Genomic DNA, 23,196 nt, shown 5'->3' with positions numbered 1-23,196 from the left:
TCGTCAGGCGTGTTCCCGCCTCCATCTGCCGCCCCTACCCACCTGGCATCCTCTCTGCTCTCTGCTTAGAACCCCTCTGCTCTACTCGCACCTCTGTCCCCGACTGTGACACTGCTGTGTCAGTGTCGTCCTGGCATCCTGTTTCCCAGTGACATCCTGTCTGGCATCCCTACGATGGGGTGGGGGAGCTCAGGAGCTCAAACAAAGCCGGCCTGGTAGGTAATTTCTAAGCATCTTTCCACCTCCCTGATCTTGCCATGCAGAAAGTGTTTCCTCCTCAAGGCAGCCAGAGCACATCATTCACACTTGGGTTGTGGCCTTAAGTCATTGCTGTAATTTTTAAACTGTTTCTCCCACTTGGATTGTTAGTACCTAGAAGCTTTATCCTATTTATTTGCCTTTGTATATTGGAGCCTATTACAGTGCTTGTTGCTAAATAAGAGCTTGACAAATATTTGTGGATCAACAATGAAAGCCTCTGCTCTCACTGATTCAGTCAACCAGCCACTCATTTCACGGCTTAGTAGGCAATGGAGTGAACAGAATTCATGCAGCTGTGTGCCAGGCTCTGGGGATACAGCAGTGAACAAAGATAAAAAAAATCTGCTTTCATGAAGTCTACATTCTAGGACAAGGAGACTGACAGTATAGATTGGATAGATAGACAGAATGCATAAAATGTTAGTAATAGGTGCTATGGAAAGGGAAGTAGGGCATACAGGGGGTAGTGTGTCCTTTTTATACAGAGAAGGCCTTACTGAAAAGGTGACTTTATAGTAAAGAATTGAAAGAGATGAAGGATTCAAATGATGGAGATAAAAGAGAAAGAATTGGCAGGGGCACCAAACATAAAGACCCTGTGGTGGAAAGAAATGCAAGGAAGTCAGAGAGAGTGGAGGGGAGGTGAGATTAAAAAGGTGGAAGAGGGGCATTTAAAGCCATTGTTATAGCAGCTTCAAATCGTTTTTGGAACAAGACAGTAAATGTTGATTGTAACATAATAAACTATAGACAGTAAGAATGCTATAGTCATTTAATAGGGAATAAAGACTTTGAGTTATGGTATCCCCTAATTCAACTTCACATTTGATGCAAGCTCTCTATTCCTTATTGCATGAACTTGCTATGCACTGTGACTCTAAATTCTTTATAAAGTGAATTTTTGTCTGCAGTTATTTCCCATTATTACCTCAGAGATGTGTTCTTTCCCTTTCCACCAAAACAACAACAAATCCCCCAGAAGAAGCTGAAATCTCTCTCCAGTCCAGCCACACTAGCTACCTGTAGGTAAAATTGTAGTATTTCCAGAATATCTCGCCTGGCTTTAGTACATCTGCATATCAACAGGCACTCAAGGGTGGAGAGAAGTATGGATCTGTACCTGAGAAGTGAGGGGAGGCGTGGTTTTGCTTCTGCTGGAGCAGGAAAGAGAGAAACAGCCCCGGACTGCAGTTTGTAAGCAATAAATGGATTTTAAACTTTATTTCTCCCTTTGACTGATTTCGGTTTTTAGAGGTATTTTGCGCCAGGATTTCCTTTCCCTGGACTTACACTACCCTTGTTAGGACACCAGCAAAGCCACGTAAAAGTTGCAAACCTAATCATTCCTTTTGCTTTGAATTCTGGAAGACCCTCTCTATCATATTCATGAAGATGCACCCTATATCCTGGGATTTACTTTTGATAGTTCACAGGAGGGAGTGTTGGGTTCAGGCTATAGTGATCAGAGAAAGTTGTACTGGACACACTGCCACCCCCATTAGAATGATTTAAATGTCAGATTAGGAACTTAATCTGGTGGCAATGTGTAGGACCAAATGAGGGGCACAAGAGAACAGGAGGCCACTGAAGTAGGTCAGGCTTGACTTAATAAGGATCTTAAAGGAAAGTGGTGAATGACAGGAGGTCAAGGAAGCATGGAGAAGAGAGTGGTTGGTCTATCACAGAGGGAGGGAAGTGTGGAGGACTGGGGGCTGTCTCAGACCTGGTGGTTTTGAAAAGGCTGTGCTTGTCCAGGAGGCTGCTGGAAGTATGGGACCAAAGTCAGGAGAGGGATCAGGGCCAGAGGGATAAATCTGGAAGTCACTATGTGGAGGTGAAAGCAGTGGGAGTGCTAAAATGTGGAGGAGACAGGACTAAGCAAAGAGCTGAGCAAATAAAGGCTTCTGGAGGGAGCTGGAAGACAGGTGTTGGATGGAGCTAGGGAATGCCTAGAGGGAAAGAAACCAAGGAGTGCTTCAGATGTCATAAATCAACACATAGCCTCTGTCAGAAGTGAGCCAGAGAGTACTTATTCAACAGCCTGGAACCTTACACACCAAACAGATGGTAAGTGTTCCGTCTGGGGCAGGGTTGGAATTAGGGTGAGGCTTCTAGGGACCTTACTTGCCTTACCTCAATCTTAGCCAAGTACTACTGAAGAGAATGGAATGGGGGAAGAATGAGGATAAAGACTTTCACTTTTTTTTGTATCATTAATAAACAATTACATGAGCAACATTGTGGTTACAAGATTCCCCCCATTATCAAGTCCCCACCACCTACTCCATTACAGTCACTACATTAGTGCAGTAAGATGCTATAGAATCACTGCTTGTCTTTTCTGTGCTATACTGCCTTCCCCATGCCCTAACCCCCTACATTATGTGTGTAGTAATGCCCCTTTTTCCCCCTTATCCCTCCCTTCCCACCCATCCTCCCCAGTCCCTTTCCCTTTGGTAACTTTTAGTCCATTCTTGGGTTCTGTGAGTCTGCTACTGTTTTATTCCTTCAGTTTTTTCTTTGTTCTTATACTCCACAGATGAGTGAAATCATTTAATATTTGTCTTTCTCTGCCTGGCTTATTTCACTGAGCATACTACCCTCTAGTTCCATCCATGTTGTTGCAAACGGTAGGATTTGTTTTCTTATGGCTGAATAATATTCCATTGTGTATATGTACCACATCTTCTTTATCCATTCATCTACTGATGGACACTTAGGTTGCTTCCATTTCTTGGCTATTGTAAATAGTGCTGCAATAAACATAGTGGTGCATATGTCTTTTTCAAACCGGGCTCCTGTATTCTTAGGGTAAATCCCTAGAAGTGGAATTCCTGGGTCAAATGGTATTTCTATTTTTAGTTTTTTGAGGAACCTCCATACTGCTTTCCACAATGGTTGAACTAATTTACATTCCCACCAGCAGTGTAGGAGGGTTCCCCTTTCTCCACATCCTTGACATTTTTTGTATTTTGGATGGCCATCCTAACTGGTGTGAGGTGATATCTTATCGTGGTTTTAATTTGCATTTCTCTGATGATTAGCAATGTGGAGCATCTTTTCATGTGCCTGTGGGCCATCTGAGTTTCTTCTTTGGAGAAGTGTCTGTTCAGATCCTCTGCCCATTTTTTAATTGGATTATTTGCTTAAGACTTTTCCGTCTGAACATTTCTGTGTTGCCTGACTTGTTAAACAATTGTGCTGGGTATTGTATTTGTCCAGGAATTCTCCTCCAGCTTTCTTGTTCTCAGGCTTCAGACTAATGGGAGACACAGTTTGCCTGTCAGTGCAGCACTGGAGGAGAACCTTGTGTTTATTCCCTTTCTCCCATACAAAAAAATTGTATTTGTAGCTTCTTTTGCTTTCTTGGAGGTCCTTCTTTCATGATTCCATCTCTCTCCCAACTAATGACATCATTCCCTCCCCCTCTCCCTTCAAGCTTACTGGTAACTGCTTTCTACTGTTCAGGCTCTAGGTGCCCCACTGTATTTTGTTGGTTTCCCTTATCCTGCCCTTATATCTGTAAATAACACTATTAAATTTTTGAATGTGCCATGTTTACTGATAGTATGCTGACTAAAACAACCATGTATTTATGTATCATGAGACTTTTAAAAATGTACCCAAAAAATGTACGTAGGTGGAAAATGCTGTGTTTGAGTTACAAAACTAAGGAACAAGTCACTGCAGTAAGCCACAGCTTCCCCATCTGTAAAATACGGTTTTTATGACAAACGAGATCATTGAAAGTGCCTTAACGGGTGCTCAATAAACGTTTTCTATCATTATTATTGTTACTGCAACTAGCAAGAATGCGCAAACTAAAAACATGCCTCCCATTCTGCTAAGAATTAAATAAATTCGTCCATTCATGAAAGAAAGTCAAAGGAATAGAGGGAGGGAAATAAATAGAAAACTTAGTCTTGGAGTGGAGGATTCTTCTCAATCAGTTTCCTGCATTCAAAGCATCTGTCTCCATCAGTTTGCACGGACACAACCGAGGCGGAGCCATGGAACTGACCATATTTTCACAATTTTACCTCAACATAGATTTGTGAGATAAACCAGCCAGGGGATAAGCCTCTCTAGAGAATCCAAGTCAGAGCAAGGCGGAAGCTCCGCCCCCGACGGGAGGAAGAGGGCGGGGTAACCTCAGGCTCCGCCTCTGCCCTCGGCGCACTTGGATGACATGAACAGCGCGCCAGAATTCGAGGATCTCCGGATCTGGGAGGACCGCGTACACGTGCGTATCCTACTGCGTGCTGCCCTTTATCCCTGTGCTTGCTGCACGCTCTCATCGCCACCCTTCCCAGGCCTGCTGCAGGCTTCCTCAGTATCCCGCCAGGACAAGCTGCGTCCAGTTGAGCCCCGCGTGTCTGCTTTAGTGCACGGCGTCCATTCGTTGATCTCGCGCATTTCGTACACGCCCGGCAGGGGAGACCCCACGTGTACTCAGTCCTTCTTTCCCAGTTCATTCAACCAATAGAAAATCTGTCGACCGCCTACTGTATTGTCACTCTGGTGGTTGGGGATACATACCTGTTGTAGACAGCCCGGTCCCTGCGCTGCTGGAACTTCTGTTTCACTGGGAATGTTAGACGAAAGTCAAGTGGTTTAAATGTGGTAATTCCTGTGAAGGAATTATAAGGAAAAACGTGCGGGGCTTGACTTTAGAAAGGGTTATTAGCATGTGGTGGGCAGCGCGGAGCAAGGGAATCAAGACTGACCTTGGAGGAGCGTCGTTTACTGAAATAAGCCTGTCCTGAAAGGGCAGGAGGGGCTGGTGAGTGATAAGAACAAAGAGTTTGCATTCAGTCATCAAGTTTTTAGATTTTTCCCTTTTTGAAGCCCCAGCTGTTCTAAGCCTTGGTAATCCAATGGAGGTAAAACAGCTCCAGTCCATGCCCACATGGAGATTTTGTTCTAGTGAGGAAGGAAGAGCTAAAAAGAAGTTAAAATGTCAGGTAGTGGTAAGTACTAATGGGAAATTAAAATAGGGCCACCTGATAGTGGCTATTTAAAAGCGATAGATCGAGGAAGGCCTTCCCAAGAAAGTGAATTTCATCAGAAAACTAACAAAAGCTAGCCATGCAAGTATGAAGGTGAGAAAAATGCCTTCCAGAACTGAGCTTGGCAAGATGGAGGAATAGAAAAGAAGCCAGTGTAGTGGTGCATTGTGGGTGAGAAAGAGTGGCATGAGATAGGGCTGGAGGAGAAGGCAGTGGCCAGACCAGGTAAGCCAGGGTGAAAGGGTATCTCACTACGACCCTCCTTACCCCAGAACTACTCAAGAGTCACGGGCCCACACAAGAGATTTTATTATCTGAAAGAGAAAATGGCTGCACCTAGAGAGAGGGAGCAGCAACTCGATGAGGAGCGCGTTTTTAAGGAGTAGGGGTAGGGTGTGTTCTGCGTTGGTGATCGGATCTTAAGGGGTGGGTGACCATCTGGTCGGTGGTGATTGGATCTTAAGGGGTGGGGGTCTTAGCGCACCAGAATTTGCCTTCACAGGGTACTGAGTTGGAAGGTTATATCATCTGTGCTGAGAAGTGATAATTTCATTAATGCTGCCATTGGGCAAGTGGATTGTGGTTGGGTACATGAGAGGAATCAGCTACTGGTCGGGAGGCCAGTGCATGAGGCCAAGTGGGTGATGGTGGAACTGAACTAGAGTGACAGTAGCAGACATGAAAGGATGTGACAGAATTTCTCCCCAATACTTGGAAATTGATTGCTGATGGATTGGGTATCGAGAGGGCTCAAGGAAAGAAGAATTAAGGTTGATGCCTGTCTTTTTGGCTTGAGCAACTGATTGAATGATGGTAGTATTTACTGAAATGGGGAAGACTGGGAGAACAGCAGGTCTGGAGACACAATAAATCCACATTTCTGTTTTGGCAAAACCAGGCTATCATCTGTGTTTATGAGACATCTATGTGGAGAGGTCATGTAATCATTTGAATGTACTAGCTTGGAGATTCCGGGATTGAATAAAGTCATAGAATCTTCAGTCAGGGTTGAATAAAGTTATGCAATCTGTTGGCAGATAAATCATGAAATTGTCATTTTTGGACAAAAATGGTTAAATGCTGGCAATTTCATTGGTTAGTCTACTAGATGGTATTTAAAGCCACTCTCTGGAAGAAGTCAGGAAGAGCATGTAGAGGAAAATACGAAGTACAGAGCTCAGGACACTGAATGTTTAGAAGTAGAGCAAAAGAGGAGGAGCCAGCACCCATGACTATGAAGGAGCAACCAGAAGGTAAAAGAGTATCGGGAGAGTGGTGTCATTTGACCTCACCAGACAGGCCTGATCCAGCACCTCCTGCAGGTTTACCCTTAGATGCCATTTCTCCCAGGAAGACTTTTGTGACTCCTAAAGTGCTAGATTGGTATCCACAGTCTCTTGTCCTTAACCACACTGGACTGGAAATGTCTGGTGTACTTGCCTGTCTCCCTCAATAAAATGTAAGCTCTATAGGGGTAGAACTGGTTGTTGTCCTATTCGTAACTGTTTCTAAGACCTTGCCTAGAGCCCAGAAAAGTGCAGGGGCTCAGGGATATGGGTCAAGGATGTACCTGTATACCCCTATCCCACATTTTATAGGAGATTTGAGACCCCTAAGTTTAAAATTTTCAGGTTACTTTGTCTCTCTGAATGCTCCCATTACTTGCCTCCAACCTATCCCTAATGCTTCCAAAGCTTCATCTATCTTTGAAGCTTGAAATGGGCTGGACAGATAGAATATAGTTAATGTTATTTTTTTTAGGAATCTAACTCATCTTCCCAGCAAGGGACACTTGCAGAGATGTCCACAGTTCTTCACTTCTATGTCCGTCCCTCTGGCCATGAGGGGGCAGCCTCTGGGCACACTCGAAGGAAGCTACAGGGGAAACTGCCAGAGCTGCAGGATGTCAAGACTGAGCTGTGCTACAATGTCAACTGGACAGGTTGGGCCAGGTGGACTCTTGGGGGAGGTACCCCAGTGCCAGGGCAGTGTCTCAAGGTGACCTGTCCTGTCTCACTGCAGTGAAGTCCCTCCCAAATACTGAGGAGATGAAGAAGCTGGTGTGGCTGTTTGGCTGCCCTTTGTTACTGGATGATGTTGCTCAGGAGTCCTGGCTCCTTCCCGGCTCCAGTGACCTACTGCTGGAGGTCGGGCCCAGGCAAGTGTCTCAGCCTGGGACAACTTGTTCCATGCTCTAAGGCCTACCATCCCTGCCAGGCACACTGCCTACCCCTTCCTCTTCCTCCATATGTGGTCCTTGGGGATTTGTTTTTCCTTCCTTCCATCCTGCTTCCTGCCTAGAAAGTCATGTGCATGCCTTCACAATTTGGGAAGATATCTTTGAAGACAGAGCCAGCTCCCAGGCATGTTCTGGAGGTAAAACAGATTGCATTCTGAGAAGTTAAAATTAAAGCATTTTGATGCTAGAAGAACAGGTATGGCTTGATTTGAGTGACCTCTGAAAGCAGGTCAGGTCTAAGGCTGAAGGCCAGTGGTGAGGTGGATAGAGGTAGGAGGTTGGCTGGACAGTGGTGGCAGGATCCACCTTCTTGGCTGGGCTCTTAGGTCCTAACTATCTGGCCCACTCAGGCTGAACTTCTCCACCCCCACATCAACCAACATCGTGTCGGTGTGCTTGGCTGTGGGACTAGAAGCTGTGGATCGTGTGGAGACTACTCGGCGCTACCTGCTCTCGGTGAGGCAGTGGGCAATCAGTGGCGGATCAGGAGGAGGAAGTAACCGGAAATGAAAAATTAGGTCCTGAACTCTAGGAAAATGGGAGAAATGGGTGGGAGATCCTGGATTTAGGCCCACCCTGTTTGCAGTTTGTTCACTGCCTAAGACCGCCTGGACAGGAGGTGGATGGGACAGAAATCCAGCATGTACTCCTTACTGACCTGTGCATGCTGATATGGACTCATGCTGGAGGGGACATCTGTATATAATCTGAACAAAAGTACCATATAGATTAGCAGCGGGCTGTCCTTGCATGACTTGCAGGACTAAGGATGTACTGTTTTGTTCATTCTTTAACTCTTCATCCCTTGTACTCTGTGTGTGTCTCCGCCCCTAGTTTGCCCACCCCACTTCAGCTGAGATGGAGACCATCGCTCTGGCTACCCTTCATGACCGGATGACAGAGCAGCACTTCCCCCATCCCATCCAGAGCTTCTCCCTTGGGTGCATCCCAAGACCCCTTGACAGCCCTATCAACATACTGGCTGAGGGCCGGCCTGCCCTGGAGAAAGCCAACCAGGAGCTAGGTGAGCAGGGGTCCCTGGGAGGAAGGTCCAGGCTAAGCCAGTATAAGCCAGTAATGGTGCCAAGACCTGGGATATGGTGGCCTGAGTCCCACAGCCAGCTCTTCCTGGGTTTGCTTCCTAGGTCTTGCTCTAGACTCCTGGGACCTGGATTTCTATACCAAGCGCTTCCTTGAGCTGAAGCGGAACCCCAGCACTGTGGAGGCCTTCGACTTGGCTCAGTCCAATAGGTAGGGACATTCTGATGACTGAGCCCATGGGGGCTGGAAGGGAAGAGTACAGGCACTCATCTGCATGGCTCTCTCTCGGCTTAGGGCGTGTCTGAGTCTCTTTGACGGCCTGGGCTCCCCATCCATCCTGTAGTCTACATTCAGATCTTAGTTTTTATTTTCACTTTGAATCTGGACAATCCACAATGATACAACATTTGAAAAGTATGACTTTTTGGAATGTATTTGGACCTGTACTTGCTGTTAATGCTGGTGAGAAGACATGGCAAAGCCTGAGAAATGACCCCATGTTTCTGCCCTGTCTTCTCCTCCCTGTGTCACCCCTTGCAGCGAGCACAGTCGACATTGGTTCTTCAAGGGCCGACTCCACGTGGATGGGCAGGAGCTGGCACAATCGCTGTTTGAGTCCATCATGAGCACCCAGGCATCCTCGAACCCCAACAACATCCTCAAGTTCTGTGACAACAGCAGGTGGGCTGTGCCCTAGGTTGGGGTGACTGCAGGGCCAGGGAAGGGGAGGCCCCAGGCCCTGATGGGATTAAGTGCAGATCCCAAGAAGGAAGCAAGCTCAAGAATGGTGTGCCCACAGTGCTATCCAGGGAAAGGAAGTCCGATTCCTACGGTCCAAGGACCCCACACAGCCAAGCTGCTTCCAGCAACAGCAGGGGCTAAGACATGTGGTCTTCACAGCAGAGACCCACAACTTCCCCACAGGTGAGCTTGGTGCCTGGGAGGGATGGGCAAGATCAGAGTGTAGGGAAGGGCAAAGGTCCCAGTCACTGGGTTAGGCCTGGGAAAAGCGGTCATGTAGGCCTGTTGTCCTTTTTTGATGGGATAGTCAGAGTGGGATTTGTCTCTTTGGCACTCATACCTCTCCCCTCTCTCTTTCCAGGAGTAGCCCCCTTCAGCGGTGCAGCGACAGGCACAGGGGGCCGGATCCGAGATGTCCAGTGCACAGGCCGTGGGGCCCACGTGGTGGCGGGCACTGCTGGCTATTGCTTTGGAAACCTGCATATCCCAGGTTCCATCTCTTTCCTTTCTACCATCCCCCCTTCCAGATTCTTGTCCTGGCAGGCATTGAACACTTTTACCTCTTAAAGTCAGAGAGTCATCCCTCTTTTCTTGGGTGGGAGGGCTCTAGAATAGCTGGCCTTTCACTGACCATGGTCATGCGGACTGTAGGCCAGGAGAGACCCAGGTTGTCAGACTGGCTTTGCAGAACTGTGATTTTCTTTATAAACTAACATCCACTCCACAAGAAAACATGATACTGAGTCAGTCTTATAACAACCACCTGCCCCCCAAATCCAGTTCCTTAGAAAGCCTTACAAACTCCGATCTGAAGAGTCAGAGAAGGCTGGTATGGGAAGTGGGGAGCAAGACTAATGCTTGTTCAGGCCCTACACTTCCCTTAAATGAAATTCGTTCAAGTGGAACACTCCACCCATGCAGGTGGTCCTTGGTGGCTTAGACTCTTCCTGAAGGACTCTGACTCTTCAGTCTTCTGTCTTTATAGTTCAGGCAACTTTCTCCTTCCCTTCCAGGTTATAGTCTGCCCTGGGAGGATCCAAATTTCCAGTATCCTGGGAACTTTGCCCGGCCTCTGGAGGTTGCCATTGAGGCCAGTAATGGGGCTTCTGACTATGGCAACAAGTTTGGCGAACCAGTGCTGGCCGGTGAGGCTGAGGGGTTTGGGGGAAAATGGATATCTAGTCCCAGAGGTGGAGTGGGCTGTGTGACTCAGTGAGCACTGGAGAGCCTGGGTGACAGGAACCTGTCCACTCTATCTGTGATGTCCATGCTCTAGGCTTCGCCCGCTCCTTGGGCCTCCTGCTCCCCAATGGCCAGCGGCGTGAGTGGATCAAGCCCATCATGTTTAGTGGGGGCATTGGGTCCATGGAAGCTGAGCAGGTGAGCAAGGAGCCCCCAGAGCCAGGTAAGAACCCCCGACCCCCCACCTTTCTCCAGAACCAGCCATCTTTCTCCCCAGCACATTGCAGCCACAGCAGGGGAACTTAGACAGTACCTCACTGGTTAGTTTTTAACCTCCCAGCTCATGTTTGTTCTCTCCAGTACAGGTTTTCAAGACAGGACAGGGCCTCATGCCAGCGGGGCGGTCCCAGTCTGTGTCACCTCTGTGTTCTTCCTGGTGTACTTCTGCATGACAGGCCCACCCTGCTAAGTCAGGGCAGCTATGTTTATTCATTACCTGCTGTGTGGCTTTTATATACAAGTTCAGTTCAGTTGGGCAAACATTGAGCCTCCATCATGTGCTGGGCACTATGCTAGGTAGATGCTGTGATAGAACCAAGATAAAAGCTCAGCCCCATTTATTGAATAGGTGACCCAGTCATGTGGTTCAGAATTTAATAGGCAAAAAAGGTTATGCAATGAAAACTCCCCTTTCCCTGACCTCCAGCCACCCAGCTTCCCTCCCTAGAGATGAACGATGTTAATCAGTTACTTTTATACCCTACCAGAGGCATTTCCTGCACATATAAACAGACCTCCATGTGTATTTGTCCCTTTTTAAAAAACATACAACCTATCTGTATACTTCTTTTTTTTTTAATAACTACTTTGAGATGTAATTCATGTCCCATGAAGTTCCCCCTTTTAAAGTGTACAAGTCAGTGGGCTTTAGTATGTTCACAAGATTGTGCGTCAGTCAGCACTAATTCCAGAACATTCACATTGCCCAGTACTCATTAGCAGTCACTCCCCATCTCCCTTCCCTCACCCTCAGGCAACCACTAACCTACTGGCTGTCTCTATGGATTTGCCTATTCTGGACACTTCGTATCAATGGGCTCATACAGTATGTGGCCTTTTGTGTCTGGCTTCTTTCAGGTAGCAAAATATTTTTAAGATTCATCCATATTGTAACATGCATTAACACTTCCTTCCTGTTTATGGCTCTATATCACATTTTGTTTATCCATTCATCAGTTGATAGATGACTGGGTTGTTTCTACTTCTCAGCTATTAGAAATAATGTTGCTATAAACATTTGTGTGCCAGTTTTTCTCTGTCGTTGTGTTTTCATTTCTCTAGGCTATATGACCAGGAGTGTAACTGCTGGGCCACATAGTAACTATGTTCAACTTTTTGCCTATCAGCGAGGCTATTTTCCAAAAAGCTGCATTGTTTTACATTTCCCCCAGCAGTGTATGAGGGTTGCAGTTTCTCTGTCTCATTATAGGCATCACAGTAGGTATGAAGTAGTGTATCATTGTGGTTTTGATTGACATATCCCTAATGACTAATGAAGTTCAACACCTTTTCTTATGCTTCTTGGTCATTTGTATATCTTTCTTAGAGAAATGTCTGTTTGGATCCTTTACCCATTTTTAAATTAAGTTATTCATCTTTTTTAGTGGCATTGTAAGAGTTCTTTATATATTCTGGATCCCTTAGAGATAGATAGATAATTTGCAAAAATTTTCTCCCATTCTGTGGGTTGTCTTTTTACTTTCTTCACATTGTGCTCTGAAGCACAAATGTTTTTAATTTTGATGAAGTCCAATTCGTCCATTCTTTGGTTGTTTGTGATTTTGGTGTCATGACTAAGAAACCATTGTTACAAAAGATTTATTCATGTTTTATTGTAATACTGTTACAGCTTTTAGCTCTTACATTAGGTCTCTGATACATTTTGAATTAATTTTTGTATGTGGTGTGAAGTAGGGGGTTCAGCTTCATTCTTTTATGTGTGTATATCTGTCTTAACACCACTTTTGAAAAGACTGTTCTTACTCCACTGTATTGTCTTGGGACTCTTGTAAAAAATGAATTAGCCATAAATGTTTGGGTTCATGTATAGACTTACAGTTCTCCTCCATTGATCTGTATCTGTCTCATATCACATGGTATTGATTACTATAGCTTTGTAGTAAGGTTTAAAAGAAGAAAGTGTGAGTCTTTCTATTTTGTTCTTTTCTAAGATGATTTTGGCTACTGTAGGTCCCTGGTATTTCCATCTAAATTTTAGGATTAGTTGATCAATTTCTGTGAAAAAGGTGGCTGATATTTTGATAGGGATTGTGTTGGTTTAGCAGATAAACTTGGGAATGCTGCAATGGTAACAATGTTGTCTTTTAATCTATGAACATGGGACCTCTTGGTGTTTGTTTAGGTCTGCTAAGATGTTGTATAGTTTTCAGTGTGTAAGTCTTCTTTTTCTACTGTTAAATTTATTCCTAACTTTTTTTTGTTTTTGATGCTGTTATAAATGGGTGTGCATATTTATTCCTTGCTTTCTTCACTTAGCAATATATCTTGGAGATCTTTCCTATCAGTAAAATCATATCACTTTATTATATTACTTACAATTCAGTTTTTTGAATGGCTTAATGTTTCACTATATGGATATGCCATAATTTATTTAATCAGTTCTCTATTGTTAGCATTTACATTATTTCCTAGCTTTGGTAATACAGATTTTTTAGTGCTGCAGTGTTTAATTTTGTACATAGGTGATTTTGTATCTCTGCAAATAAATCTGAAGGAAAATTCCTGCACATGTGTTCACCCAATCAGTGAATAGGTACATTTATAAATGTCATTGCTCTCCCCAATATCAGCTTCTATCCCTACACTTGGTGCTCACACTGCTTCTGCTGGCTTCCCCAGTAGAATTCTGATTCTACTTTCCCTGCTTTCAGGCATGGATGTTGTAAAGGTTGGGGGTCCTGTCTACAGGATTGGAGTTGGGGGTGGAGCTGCTTCATCTGTGCAGGTAAAACAGCTCAGGTGCTGCCTCAGTGATACTGTTGGGCCCTATGCGTGGGTGGTGTATGAGCTCCCAGCCCCTCTGAGCTGAGAGCTCTGTCATATGTCCCCCCAGGTGCAGGGAGACAACACCAGTGAGTTGGACTTTGGAGCTGTACAGCGGGGAGACCCAGAGATGGAACAGAAGATGAACCGCATAATCCGGGCTTGTGTAGAGGCCCCCAGGGGAAACCCCATCTGTAGCCTCCATGACCAGGGTGCTGGTGGCAATGGTGAGAGAAGGGGTTGGAACAGGGGATGGGCCTACCTCGTCTCCTGTCAGGCTTGGTTTAGGTAAAGGCATCAAGGATCTGCAACCAATCACCCAGCTCTGGATCCCGTTCTTCCCCGACCCCTTGCATTCTGGAGAGGCTGAGGGTTGGGGCGTGGAAGCCTGCTGTCACAGGATGGTTGGTGGTGAGGGTGCAGCAGTGATCTGCATGGGGACACACAGAACTAGGGCCTCCTTTGGAGGCCAGGGATTGCCCCTTTGTTTGCCTGGTGCTGACCATGGCCAGATCACCACCTCTCCACAAACTCTCACCAGGCAATGTCCTGAAGGAGCTGAGTGACCCAGCTGGAGCCATCATTTACACCAGCCGCTTCCAGGTGGGTGCGAGTCCCTGAAGCCTGGCTGTTTCCCTGTTCTGCCAGCTCCAGCTGGCCCCACCCCTCTTCCCCTGACTCCCAGCAAGAAGTTGAGACTTCGAAGAGTTCATTGACCCTTCTTTTCCTCCTCTCCATGGGTGTGCAGCTCAGGGATCCAACCCTGAATGCCCTGGAAATCTGGGGGGCCGAGTACCAGGAGTCAAATGCCCTTCTCCTGAGGCCCCCCAACCGGGACTTCTTGAGGCGCGTCAGTGCCCGGGAGCGCTGCCCAGCTTGCTTTGTGGGCACCATCACTGGCAACGGGAGGGTGAGTGGGCCCAGGGAGTTGGTGGCAGGTGCTGTGGGTGGGCTAGAGCTGCCTGACTATGGCCGGAGGGAGGGAGGGAGAGCTGTCAAGGGAAGGAGGTGAGATGAGAGGAGAGTGGGATCTGAGGGCACACACTGTGGGGAACAGCATGTAGGAGGCCATAGGGGATGGGGACTCAATGGGGGAAGCCAGATGGAGTGGAAAGAACATCTCTGCCCTGCTCTCTAGAATAGTGGTCTCTGCTCGTGTTCAGCCTCAGTCCCTCTGGGGGGTGTCCCTGTGGTCCACAGATAGTGCTGGTGGATGATCGGGAGTGTCCCGTGGGAAGAAATGGCCAGGGGGATGCCCCCCCAACGCCACCCCCAACCCCTGTGGACCTGGAGCTGGACTGGGTGCTGGGCAAGATGCCTCGGAAGGTATGTGGGGTGGGAGGGGAGGCAGGGTTTCTCCCTTCTCTGCCCCAGCTCTTTAGACAGCCCCTTACCCTACAGGTGCTTTGTCCCCTAAGCCCAACCCTCCCCCAGGTGCTCACGCCCATCGTCTTCTGTTGTAGGAGTTCTTCCTCCAAAGGGTCCTCCCTGTGCTACAGCCGCTGGCCCTGCCCCCAGGGCTGAGCGTGCGCCAGGTTCTGGAACGGGTTCTGAGGCTGCCTGCCGTGGCCAGCAAGCGCTATCTCACTAACAAGGTCCTCCCTGCACTCTTTTTCTGCCCCTTCAGCCCTCTGCACCCTTCTCTCTGCTCACCCACCCCTGGCCTCCCACATTTGGGGACTGCTGCGGGGATTCACCAGGCCCAAGGGAGAAGTATCAGGGCAGGGCAGCCACCTAGTGGCTTGTGCCCTACTGCCCACACTCTGAGTCTTGTCTGTATGTTTGTGGTGAACTAGGCCTCCCACCCCCCTGGTGTCCCTGCCCCTTGTCCTCTTGCCAACTGCACCTGGTTCTGCAGGTGGACCGCTCTGTGGGTGGCCTGGTGGCGCAGCAGCAGTGTGTTGGACCCCTGCAGACCCCTCTGGCAGATGTAGCTGTTGTGGCACTGAGTCACCAAGAGCTTGTAGGGGCTGCCACAGCCCTGGGAGAGCAGCCAGTCAAGAGCCTGCTGGACCCCAAGGTTGCCGCCCGGCTGGCTGTGGCTGAAGCCCTCACCAACCTGGTGTTTGCTCTGGTCACTGATCTCCAGGTAAGTCCCTGCAGCTTCTGCCGTGGAACCCCAGGCCTCTGGGACACGTTCACATCCACCATTCCCTTCCCTTCTTGCCCTTCATGCTCACGGCCTCCCAGCTCCTCCGCCCCCACCCCCAGGCTCTCCACATGACTCTTCCTCTTTAATGCCCATTCTCCTCTGCTTCCTAGGATGTGAAATGCAGTGGGAATTGGATGTGGGCAGCCAAACTCCCAGGGGAGGGTGCAGCTCTGGCCGATGCCTGTGAGGCTATGGTGGCAGTGATGGCAGCTCTGGGTGTAGCAGTGGATGGTGGCAAGGACTCCCTCAGCATGGCTGCCCGGGTGGGCTCTGATACTGTGCGGGCTCCTGGTAAGGTCTAGGGGTCATGGGGAAAGGGGCATGAACATCAGGGCTGGACTGGAACCTCATTTTCTTATTCCTTGCTCTGCAGGATCTCTGGTCATCTCAGCTTATGCTGTCTGTCCAGACATTACAGCCACTGTGACCCCAGACCTCAAGCATCCTGGAGGAAGAGGTGTGGGTTCTCTGCCTCTTCATTGCATTGTGCATTCAGAGCGTGGTCCTTTGTTTGGGGCCTGCTTTGTGAGGGCTGGGGCCCTGCACATGAGCAGGGCAGGAAGGGGTTCTCCTGAGCTGCCCATCTCCCCTCACCCCTGCCCTGTCTCCCCAGGCCGACTGCTCTACGTGCCTCTGAGCCCTGGGCAGCACCGGCTGGGAGGCACAGCTCTGGCCCAGTGCTTCTCCCAGCTTGGTGAGCAGCCTCCCAACCTGGACTCCCCTGAGAAGTTGGTGCGTGCCTTCAGCATCACCCAGGGGCTGCTGAAAGGTGAGTGAGACCCTGGGGAAGATGGTGCGTGTGGCTGATACATGGCTGGCATTCACCAGCTGAGCAAGCGAGGGTGAGGCAGGAGGGATCAAATGCCCTTCTCTTTGGTTCTGAGTGTGTCCATATTTTCTTGCACACACTCTGTACTGACTCTCTAGGAGGGGGTGTGGGGCCACCAGGTTTGGGCCCTGAGATTGCTGAGCTTTTTTCTTCTTCTACCAGACCGCGTCCTCTGCTCAGGCCATGACGTCAGCGATGGGGGTCTCATCACCTGCCTGCTAGAAATGGCCTTTGCCGGAAATTGTGGGATCCAGGTGGATATACCTGCCCCTGGGGTCGACGGTGAGCCCAGGATAAGGACTCAGGCATGGGATGCCTGCCCCACCTGCGGAACCCATGTCCTATTAAAGAACAGTGATTCCCCATCCCTTTTCTCCAGAGTCTCTTGCTGCCTTCTCTGACCACTAAGCCAGGTGTTACCAACTGTTCCTGAGTGTACCCCCCTACGGCCTCCTGCAGACCCTGATGCCACACCCTTGGTCCTGCTCTCCCAAGCTTCACCCTGCCGCCCCCCTAATCCCTGCCTCCACTGCCTTAGCCATATCCCCGACTCCACCCCTGAGCCCCCGGCAACACCCTAGTCATCCTGACACACCCATTGCTCTCCCAGCTCTGCCTGTGCTATTTGCCGAGGAGCCAGGCCTGGTGCTGGAGGTGCAGGAGGCAGACCTGGCCCAAGTGCTAAAGCGGTACCGGGATGCTGGCCTCTGCTGCTTGGAGCTGGGCCGTACAGGAGACGCGGGGCCCCACGCCATGGTGAGGATGTGAAGATCAGGGCTCAGCAGGGAGGCTGTGGCTCACCTCTGCCAGCCTTGGAAGGTGCCCAGGTGGACATTTCCTTTTCTTGACCCCTGAGAGATTTGCCTCTCTCTCCAGGTAAGGGTATCAGTGAACGGGCCTGTGGTTCTGGAGGAGCCTGTTGGGCAACTACGAGCCCTCTGGGAGGAGACGAGTTTCCAGTTGGATCGGCTGCAGGCAGAGCCACACTGTGTAGCCGAGGAAGAACAGGGGCTGAGGGAGCGGACAGGACCCAGCTACTGCCTGCCCCCCACTTTTCCTAAAGCTTCCATGCCCCACGAGCCTGGTGAGGAAATGTATGCAGAGACTTGTCTTCTTGGCACTTGAGCCTGGGAGTTGATCCCCCAGCCTGGTACTGGGACCTGCCCTGGACCAGGTGTCTGGGCAGTTGGGGTGGAGAAATAGCCCTCTAGCACAGAGATACTCTTCCCCTAGGTGGTCCCACCCCCCGAGTTGCCATTCTGCGAGAGGAAGGCAGTAATGGAGACCGAGAGATGGCTGACGCCTTCCACTTGGCTGGGTTTGAGGTGAGCAGGGTGGCTGGCAGAGCTGGGGCTGGGCCTTGGGCTATTTGTCCTCTGATGTATTCCCCTTCTCCCCGATCTGCCAGGTGTGGGATGTGACCATGCAGGACCTCTACTCTGGGGCAATCAAGCTGGACATGTTCCGCGGTGTAGCCTTCGTGGGTGGCTTCAGCTACGCAGATGTCCTGGGCTCTGCCAAAGGTGGGGGTGTAGGCCTCTGTCCACTCCCACTCCCATCCATTCCTGAAGAGCTGCCTTAGTAGCTCCCTTCTCCCTTGAATGAGAATTGGCCTCACCTCCAAAAGGCCAGGGAAGAGTAAATACATTCATTCTGGGCCAGATGCCATTAGAGGCCTGCAGGTAACTATACTGAGGCTGTGGGCTGGGTAGTGCTGTGCCAACCTGGAGGGCACATGCCCTGTCTAAAGGGGCAGCTGCCACTCAGCTCCAGTAGGTTGTCCTCTTGGAAAGCTGCTTCAGCGGAGCCAGATCTTTCTGTTTTTCAAGAGAGCGCAAAAATCCAGAGTTCTATGTGAAATCTTATTTTCAAATGTTAGGCAACCAAATAAAAAATTTTAGAAATGCTCTTGGCATTTCAAAAGAACTTACCATGGGCCATCTCTGGCCTCGGAGTTGGCAACATCTGATTTAAGCAGATAAGCCCATTTCTTCCCTTGTATTTGCCCTGAGCTCTTCAGGCAGAGGCAGTCCTGGTGGAAATGGGGAGAAGGGTAACAGTGCATGCCAGGATGGAAAGCAGCCATCCCCCTTCATTCCAGTCTCACCCCAAATTCCCTGCTTCCTCCTAGGGTGGGCGGCTGCTGTGACCTTTCATCCACAGGCGGGGGCTGAGCTGCGGCGCTTCCGGAAGCGGCCAGACACCTTCAGCCTGGGCGTGTGTAATGGCTGCCAACTGCTGGCTCTGCTAGGCTGGGTGGGAGGCAACCCCAAAGAGGAGGCAGGAGAGATAGGCCATAACTCCTGGCCAGTGCAGCCAGGCCTCCTGCTGCGCCACAACCTATCTGGGCGTTACGAATCTCGCTGGGCCAGTGTGCATGTGGGGCCCGGGCCGGCCCTGATGCTGCGAGGGATGGAGGGTGCCGTGCTGCCCGTGTGGAGTGCTCATGGGGAAGGTGAGGCTCTGGGAAGGCAGGGGAGGGTCTCAGAGCAGGGGTGGATGGAAGGCATGAAGGAGCTTTGCTCTCACTTCCCTTCTTCCCTCCCAGGTTACATGGCATTTTCTTCTCTGGAACTTCAAGCTCAGATTGAGGCCAGGGGCTTGGCTCCGCTGCACTGGGCCGATGATGATGGGAAGCCCACCGAACAGTACCCCCTGAATCCCAACGGGTCCCCAGGGGGCGTGGCTGGCGTCTGCTCTCTTGATGGCCGCCACCTGGCTCTCATGCCTCACCCTGAGCGGACTGTGAGGCCTTGGCAGTGGGCATGGCGACCCCCTCCATTTGACACTCTGACCACCTCCCCCTGGCTCCAGCTCTTTATCAATGCCCGAAAGTGGATCCAGGAAGGAGGCTGCTGAGAGGCCAGGGAGGCTTACCTGAGCCTCATGATTTGTGCCTGGGATATCTGCTGCCCTGTCTCTTACTTCTTCAGAGCACTCCATATTATTTCCAAATGTGTCTTCGACAAAGAACACATGCCAAAAAACCTCAGCTAATTTTATTAATCTGCCTGCTTTTGCCTTATGCTGTTAGGTCTGGTTTTAGTTCTCCTTTAACATCTGTCCTTTGTGGGCCTGGGAAGCAGGATGTGGTTCAGAGAAGAGTGGCTGCAGTGGGAAGTTAGGGTGTTGGGGGGGCTCCATTGCCCCACTTCACCCAGTGTGCTTCATGCCACTCATCTGGGCCTGGAGGGGTATTTTATGTCCTCCTCCTCAACATTGACATTTAGAGAATGGGGGCATATAAAAGCATGCAAGTGAGGACCTCAGCATTCTCATTTGAGAAAGATTAAGAGCTTTCTAGATTCCTCTTCTAAAAAGCAGCAGTGTGCTAAGTGTGAATAATTGTTTGCAGAACTGACTCTGGCTGTATCAGAGGGCTGCCATGGCATTGGTCTCTGGACTCAGTATCCTGAGTTTTACGCCTAATTTGGCAGCTCTCTTCCTGACAGAAGTGGTCAGTACCCTCATCCCCAGCACTGAGCCTTTAATGTTGATTCGTTCATTCCTTCATTCCATTAAGGTGATCAGTTGCAGTGCCAAGGACTGTCACTGACCCCAGAAATTTATGATCTGATAGACTTTAAAATAATAGCTGTTAATATGTGAGCCAAGCGTGTGTTGGGGATTTTATATGTATCTAAATTATTTTTCAGAAGAATTCAGCAAGGTACTTGATAAACTTTTTTTTTTTCCCCAAAGGAAGAATTAAGGTTAAATAAATTGCCTAAGGTCACACACAGCTCTTAAGGACAGGGCCAGAAGGCCATGCTCACTTGTGTGTCACCTCTTCCTACCGTCCTGCAGTCACACTTCCTGCCGGATGGTAGTATCAAGAGGTCTTGCTGACTGCTGTCCATTGCTTCCTTCCCTCATAGGAGCGTGTATACAAGTACTTGCCCATGAACTGTCCTGTTGTACAGCTCAAGTCAGCTTGCCCCCTAAACAGTTTGTTTTCATTAAGGAAGTTTCCCTGAGAATGTAGACTGAAATCTCAGATTCCTGAGGGCACTGGGCCTAGGGAAGCGAAGAAGTGGAGCACCTGTTCCTGGAACAGAGGATCCGCCCTAGAAAGAGGCTAATCGCAGTGAAACCATCTTTAATTACGGCTATGGAGAAAAGCATTTCAGGTCTTTGCTCATTGCTTTGTAAACTGACCTACCTGAGCAGTATAGGGGTGATAAGGGTCATTTTTGGCATTTGAATATTCCTTCTTGGTATTGGGAAGATAGATAGATAGATAGATGTGTGTGTGTGTATATATAAATATATATATGTAGATGTAATTTTTTTACTTATATATATATATATATATAATTTTAATAAATCTCAAATGCACAGTTTTAGTGATGATACCACAGGTTAGACATCAGGTTTACAAAGTGCTTGATGCCAAAGTGGAAGGGTAGTATGTGAGGTACCCTGCTGATGGGCTGTAATAAGTAAATTTATGCTTTTGTAGATGGTCCAGTTTCTGGTTTGGATCATCGTGGACACTGCCAAGATCAAGTCCATTCAGCTTCTCACCCTATTTTTTTTTTTGTTCAGTAGCCACACAACTCTGTCCTTTCTGGTCCCTGACCTAGCTCCTAACTCCCCACCCCTACCAGAGGCCCTTGAGCAAACGCCTACAGGCTCGCTGTTCTCCACCCCTCCTATCCTTCTTGGGAAACCAGCTTCTCTGAAAGCCATTCCACAGCCTCTCTAAGTAGTGGCTTTTATTCTCCAATCTCATACTCTAAAGGCCAGGTACAGGTACAGACACCCTGTTCCACTTTCAGATTATTCTCTACCTGCCTTGAAGAAAATCTTGTCCATTTCACGCTGATGCTATTGTATTTCACCTTCACCCCCTACTTTGTGATCTGACTTTCCCATCACTCCTTGTGGAAGAGACTGTGATCTGACTTTCCCAATATCTGAGTCCCCCTCTAAAAATAGAAACCTCCAGTATTTTAGTGGGGGTCATGTCTGCTCAGAATAAAGACATTGGCCAGTTTCCCTTACAGCTATGAGTAAATTCTGACTGGTAAGAGAAAACATACGCAACTTCCAAGTGTTCTTAAAGGATGGATGCACACTTCTCTTCATTCTTGCTTCCTGGAATGAAGACTTGATGGCTGTAACTTCAGGACCATATTGGACCATGAGATAGTTTTGGAAATTGACACCTTGTGGAGCAGAATCACAATACAGGAGACTGGGTCTCTTACTCTAGGACTACATAAGAGCTCTGAACAAGTTATTGCTGGATGTCTTTATGGGAGACAAAATGTCTGTTTTGTTTAAGCCCAATTTTGCTGTTTTCTGTTATTTGCAGCCAAACCTTACCCTAGTCAACTCTTCCTAATGCCCCCTCATTCTTCAAGGTTATTGGGCCCTAGGTCATAGTCTTGCTCTCCACCTCAGTCCTTCCCATTATCCTTGATCCATGTGGGTGACGATTTAACACCCACTACATTTCTTCAATGACTTCTACCTTGGCCAACCACCTCACCTTGGATTTTGTCATCACACAGATCTGCTTCATCTCCAGGCTCATTCAAGCACCCTACCTCTGACCCTGACATCACTTCCTCCCATCTTGCTACTTCATCCTCAGTACTGAGATGCCAGTCATTAGGACCTCCAGCTCAATAACAACTTTGCCCCCTCCATCTTTTTTCTTCCCTCCTTATCCAACTTCAGTAATAGCCTTCCCAATGCTCTTTAACTTGACCCAGTATCTTTAAATCATTTCCATTTTACAAAACCGTAACCTGTAAGTTTTCTCTGAGAAAGCCAGATAACAGGAGATTGTCTCAAGTTTATCATTACCCACCTATGGGGGAAACAGGTTGGGAATGAGAGAGATCAGAGGTAGTAAGAGAGGGCACATAAATGGAGCCACAATAATTATATACTGTGAAATGAAGGGTTTTGATGATCTCTGCTCTCTACACTTAAGGTCTTGAAAAAAAATTTACAACATCCAAGCCCTATCATCAGGTCCTGTCCTTGAGTTCTCATCATCCAACAGCTCTCTGATCAGATCCTTTGTTGGACACTGGAGGTTCCACTTACCACCCTTTTCAGCGCAAGTCACCATTGTAATTTATTTTTTACCATTGCACTCATATTGAGCTATATGTTTTTTTATCAAAACTGTCTCCTCAGTAAAGTGTAAACTTCTTGAGAGCAAGAACTCCATTTTTTTGCTCTCCACTGTATCCTACCATCTAGCATAGTGCCTGTCACATACTACATGCTCAATAAATATATGTTGACTGAATGAAGAAATATGAATGTTAAAATTTGTAGAGACTGATACGCTTCTTTTTCCTTAATAGAAGAATGCACTTACTGACTTCGGTTTATGGGTGGCTTGGCTTTGCAGGTTCTCTCAAGCATTTCTCCTTTTCACTTCATTTGTCCAGTCATTCAAGGTCATAAGCTCTTGTCATTGCATCAAGTGAAGGACACTATATGTATGCACGTTAGGGTGGAACTGGAAAGACAGGAAGAACCAGTAAGTCTTGTCTTTTTCTCAATTTAACACCTGCCTGGCAGCCAACAGCGTTCTTTAATTTAACAGAAGACAGCACTGGCCTGAGCATGGCCTAGTCCCCCATCAGTGCGAGGTGTGCTGGATGGAGCACTACTGGTAAGGACTGGGCACAGAGAGGGAGCAGTGTGTGCA

The 23,196-nt window shown here is 48.4% G+C and overlaps 1 protein-coding gene across 1 annotated transcript; it reads left to right on the top strand.

Annotated features, from left to right (window-relative positions):
- Positions 1 to 38: 38 nt before the first annotated feature.
- On the top strand, positions 39 to 22,788 carry PFAS (phosphoribosylformylglycinamidine synthase). Its single transcript, XM_017680401.3, has 29 exons — positions 39 to 215; positions 4,312 to 4,504; positions 7,032 to 7,212; positions 7,293 to 7,428; positions 7,860 to 7,965; positions 8,344 to 8,533; positions 8,655 to 8,760; positions 9,091 to 9,231; positions 9,350 to 9,474; positions 9,653 to 9,781; positions 10,305 to 10,436; positions 10,568 to 10,696; positions 13,425 to 13,498; positions 13,607 to 13,763; positions 14,078 to 14,139; positions 14,285 to 14,446; positions 14,737 to 14,862; positions 15,000 to 15,131; positions 15,395 to 15,625; positions 15,799 to 15,979; positions 16,062 to 16,145; positions 16,302 to 16,457; positions 16,680 to 16,799; positions 17,128 to 17,273; positions 17,394 to 17,601; positions 17,751 to 17,842; positions 17,926 to 18,040; positions 18,649 to 18,972; positions 19,066 to 22,788. Exons 2-29 carry the CDS (start codon positions 4,451 to 4,453, stop codon positions 19,374 to 19,376), a joined length of 4,110 nt encoding a protein of 1,369 aa, XP_017535890.1. The 5' UTR covers positions 39 to 215; positions 4,312 to 4,450; the 3' UTR covers positions 19,377 to 22,788.
- Positions 22,789 to 23,196: the final 408 nt, after the last annotated feature.

The sequence above is a fragment of the Manis javanica genome, chromosome 4, assembly GCF_040802235.1.
Source record: "Manis javanica isolate MJ-LG chromosome 4, MJ_LKY, whole genome shotgun sequence".
In the NCBI taxonomy this organism is placed as follows: Eukaryota; Metazoa; Chordata; class Mammalia; order Pholidota; family Manidae; genus Manis; species Manis javanica.
The sequence above is the reverse complement of the archived record's forward strand: the minus strand, read 5'-3'. Positions and strand labels throughout refer to the sequence as shown.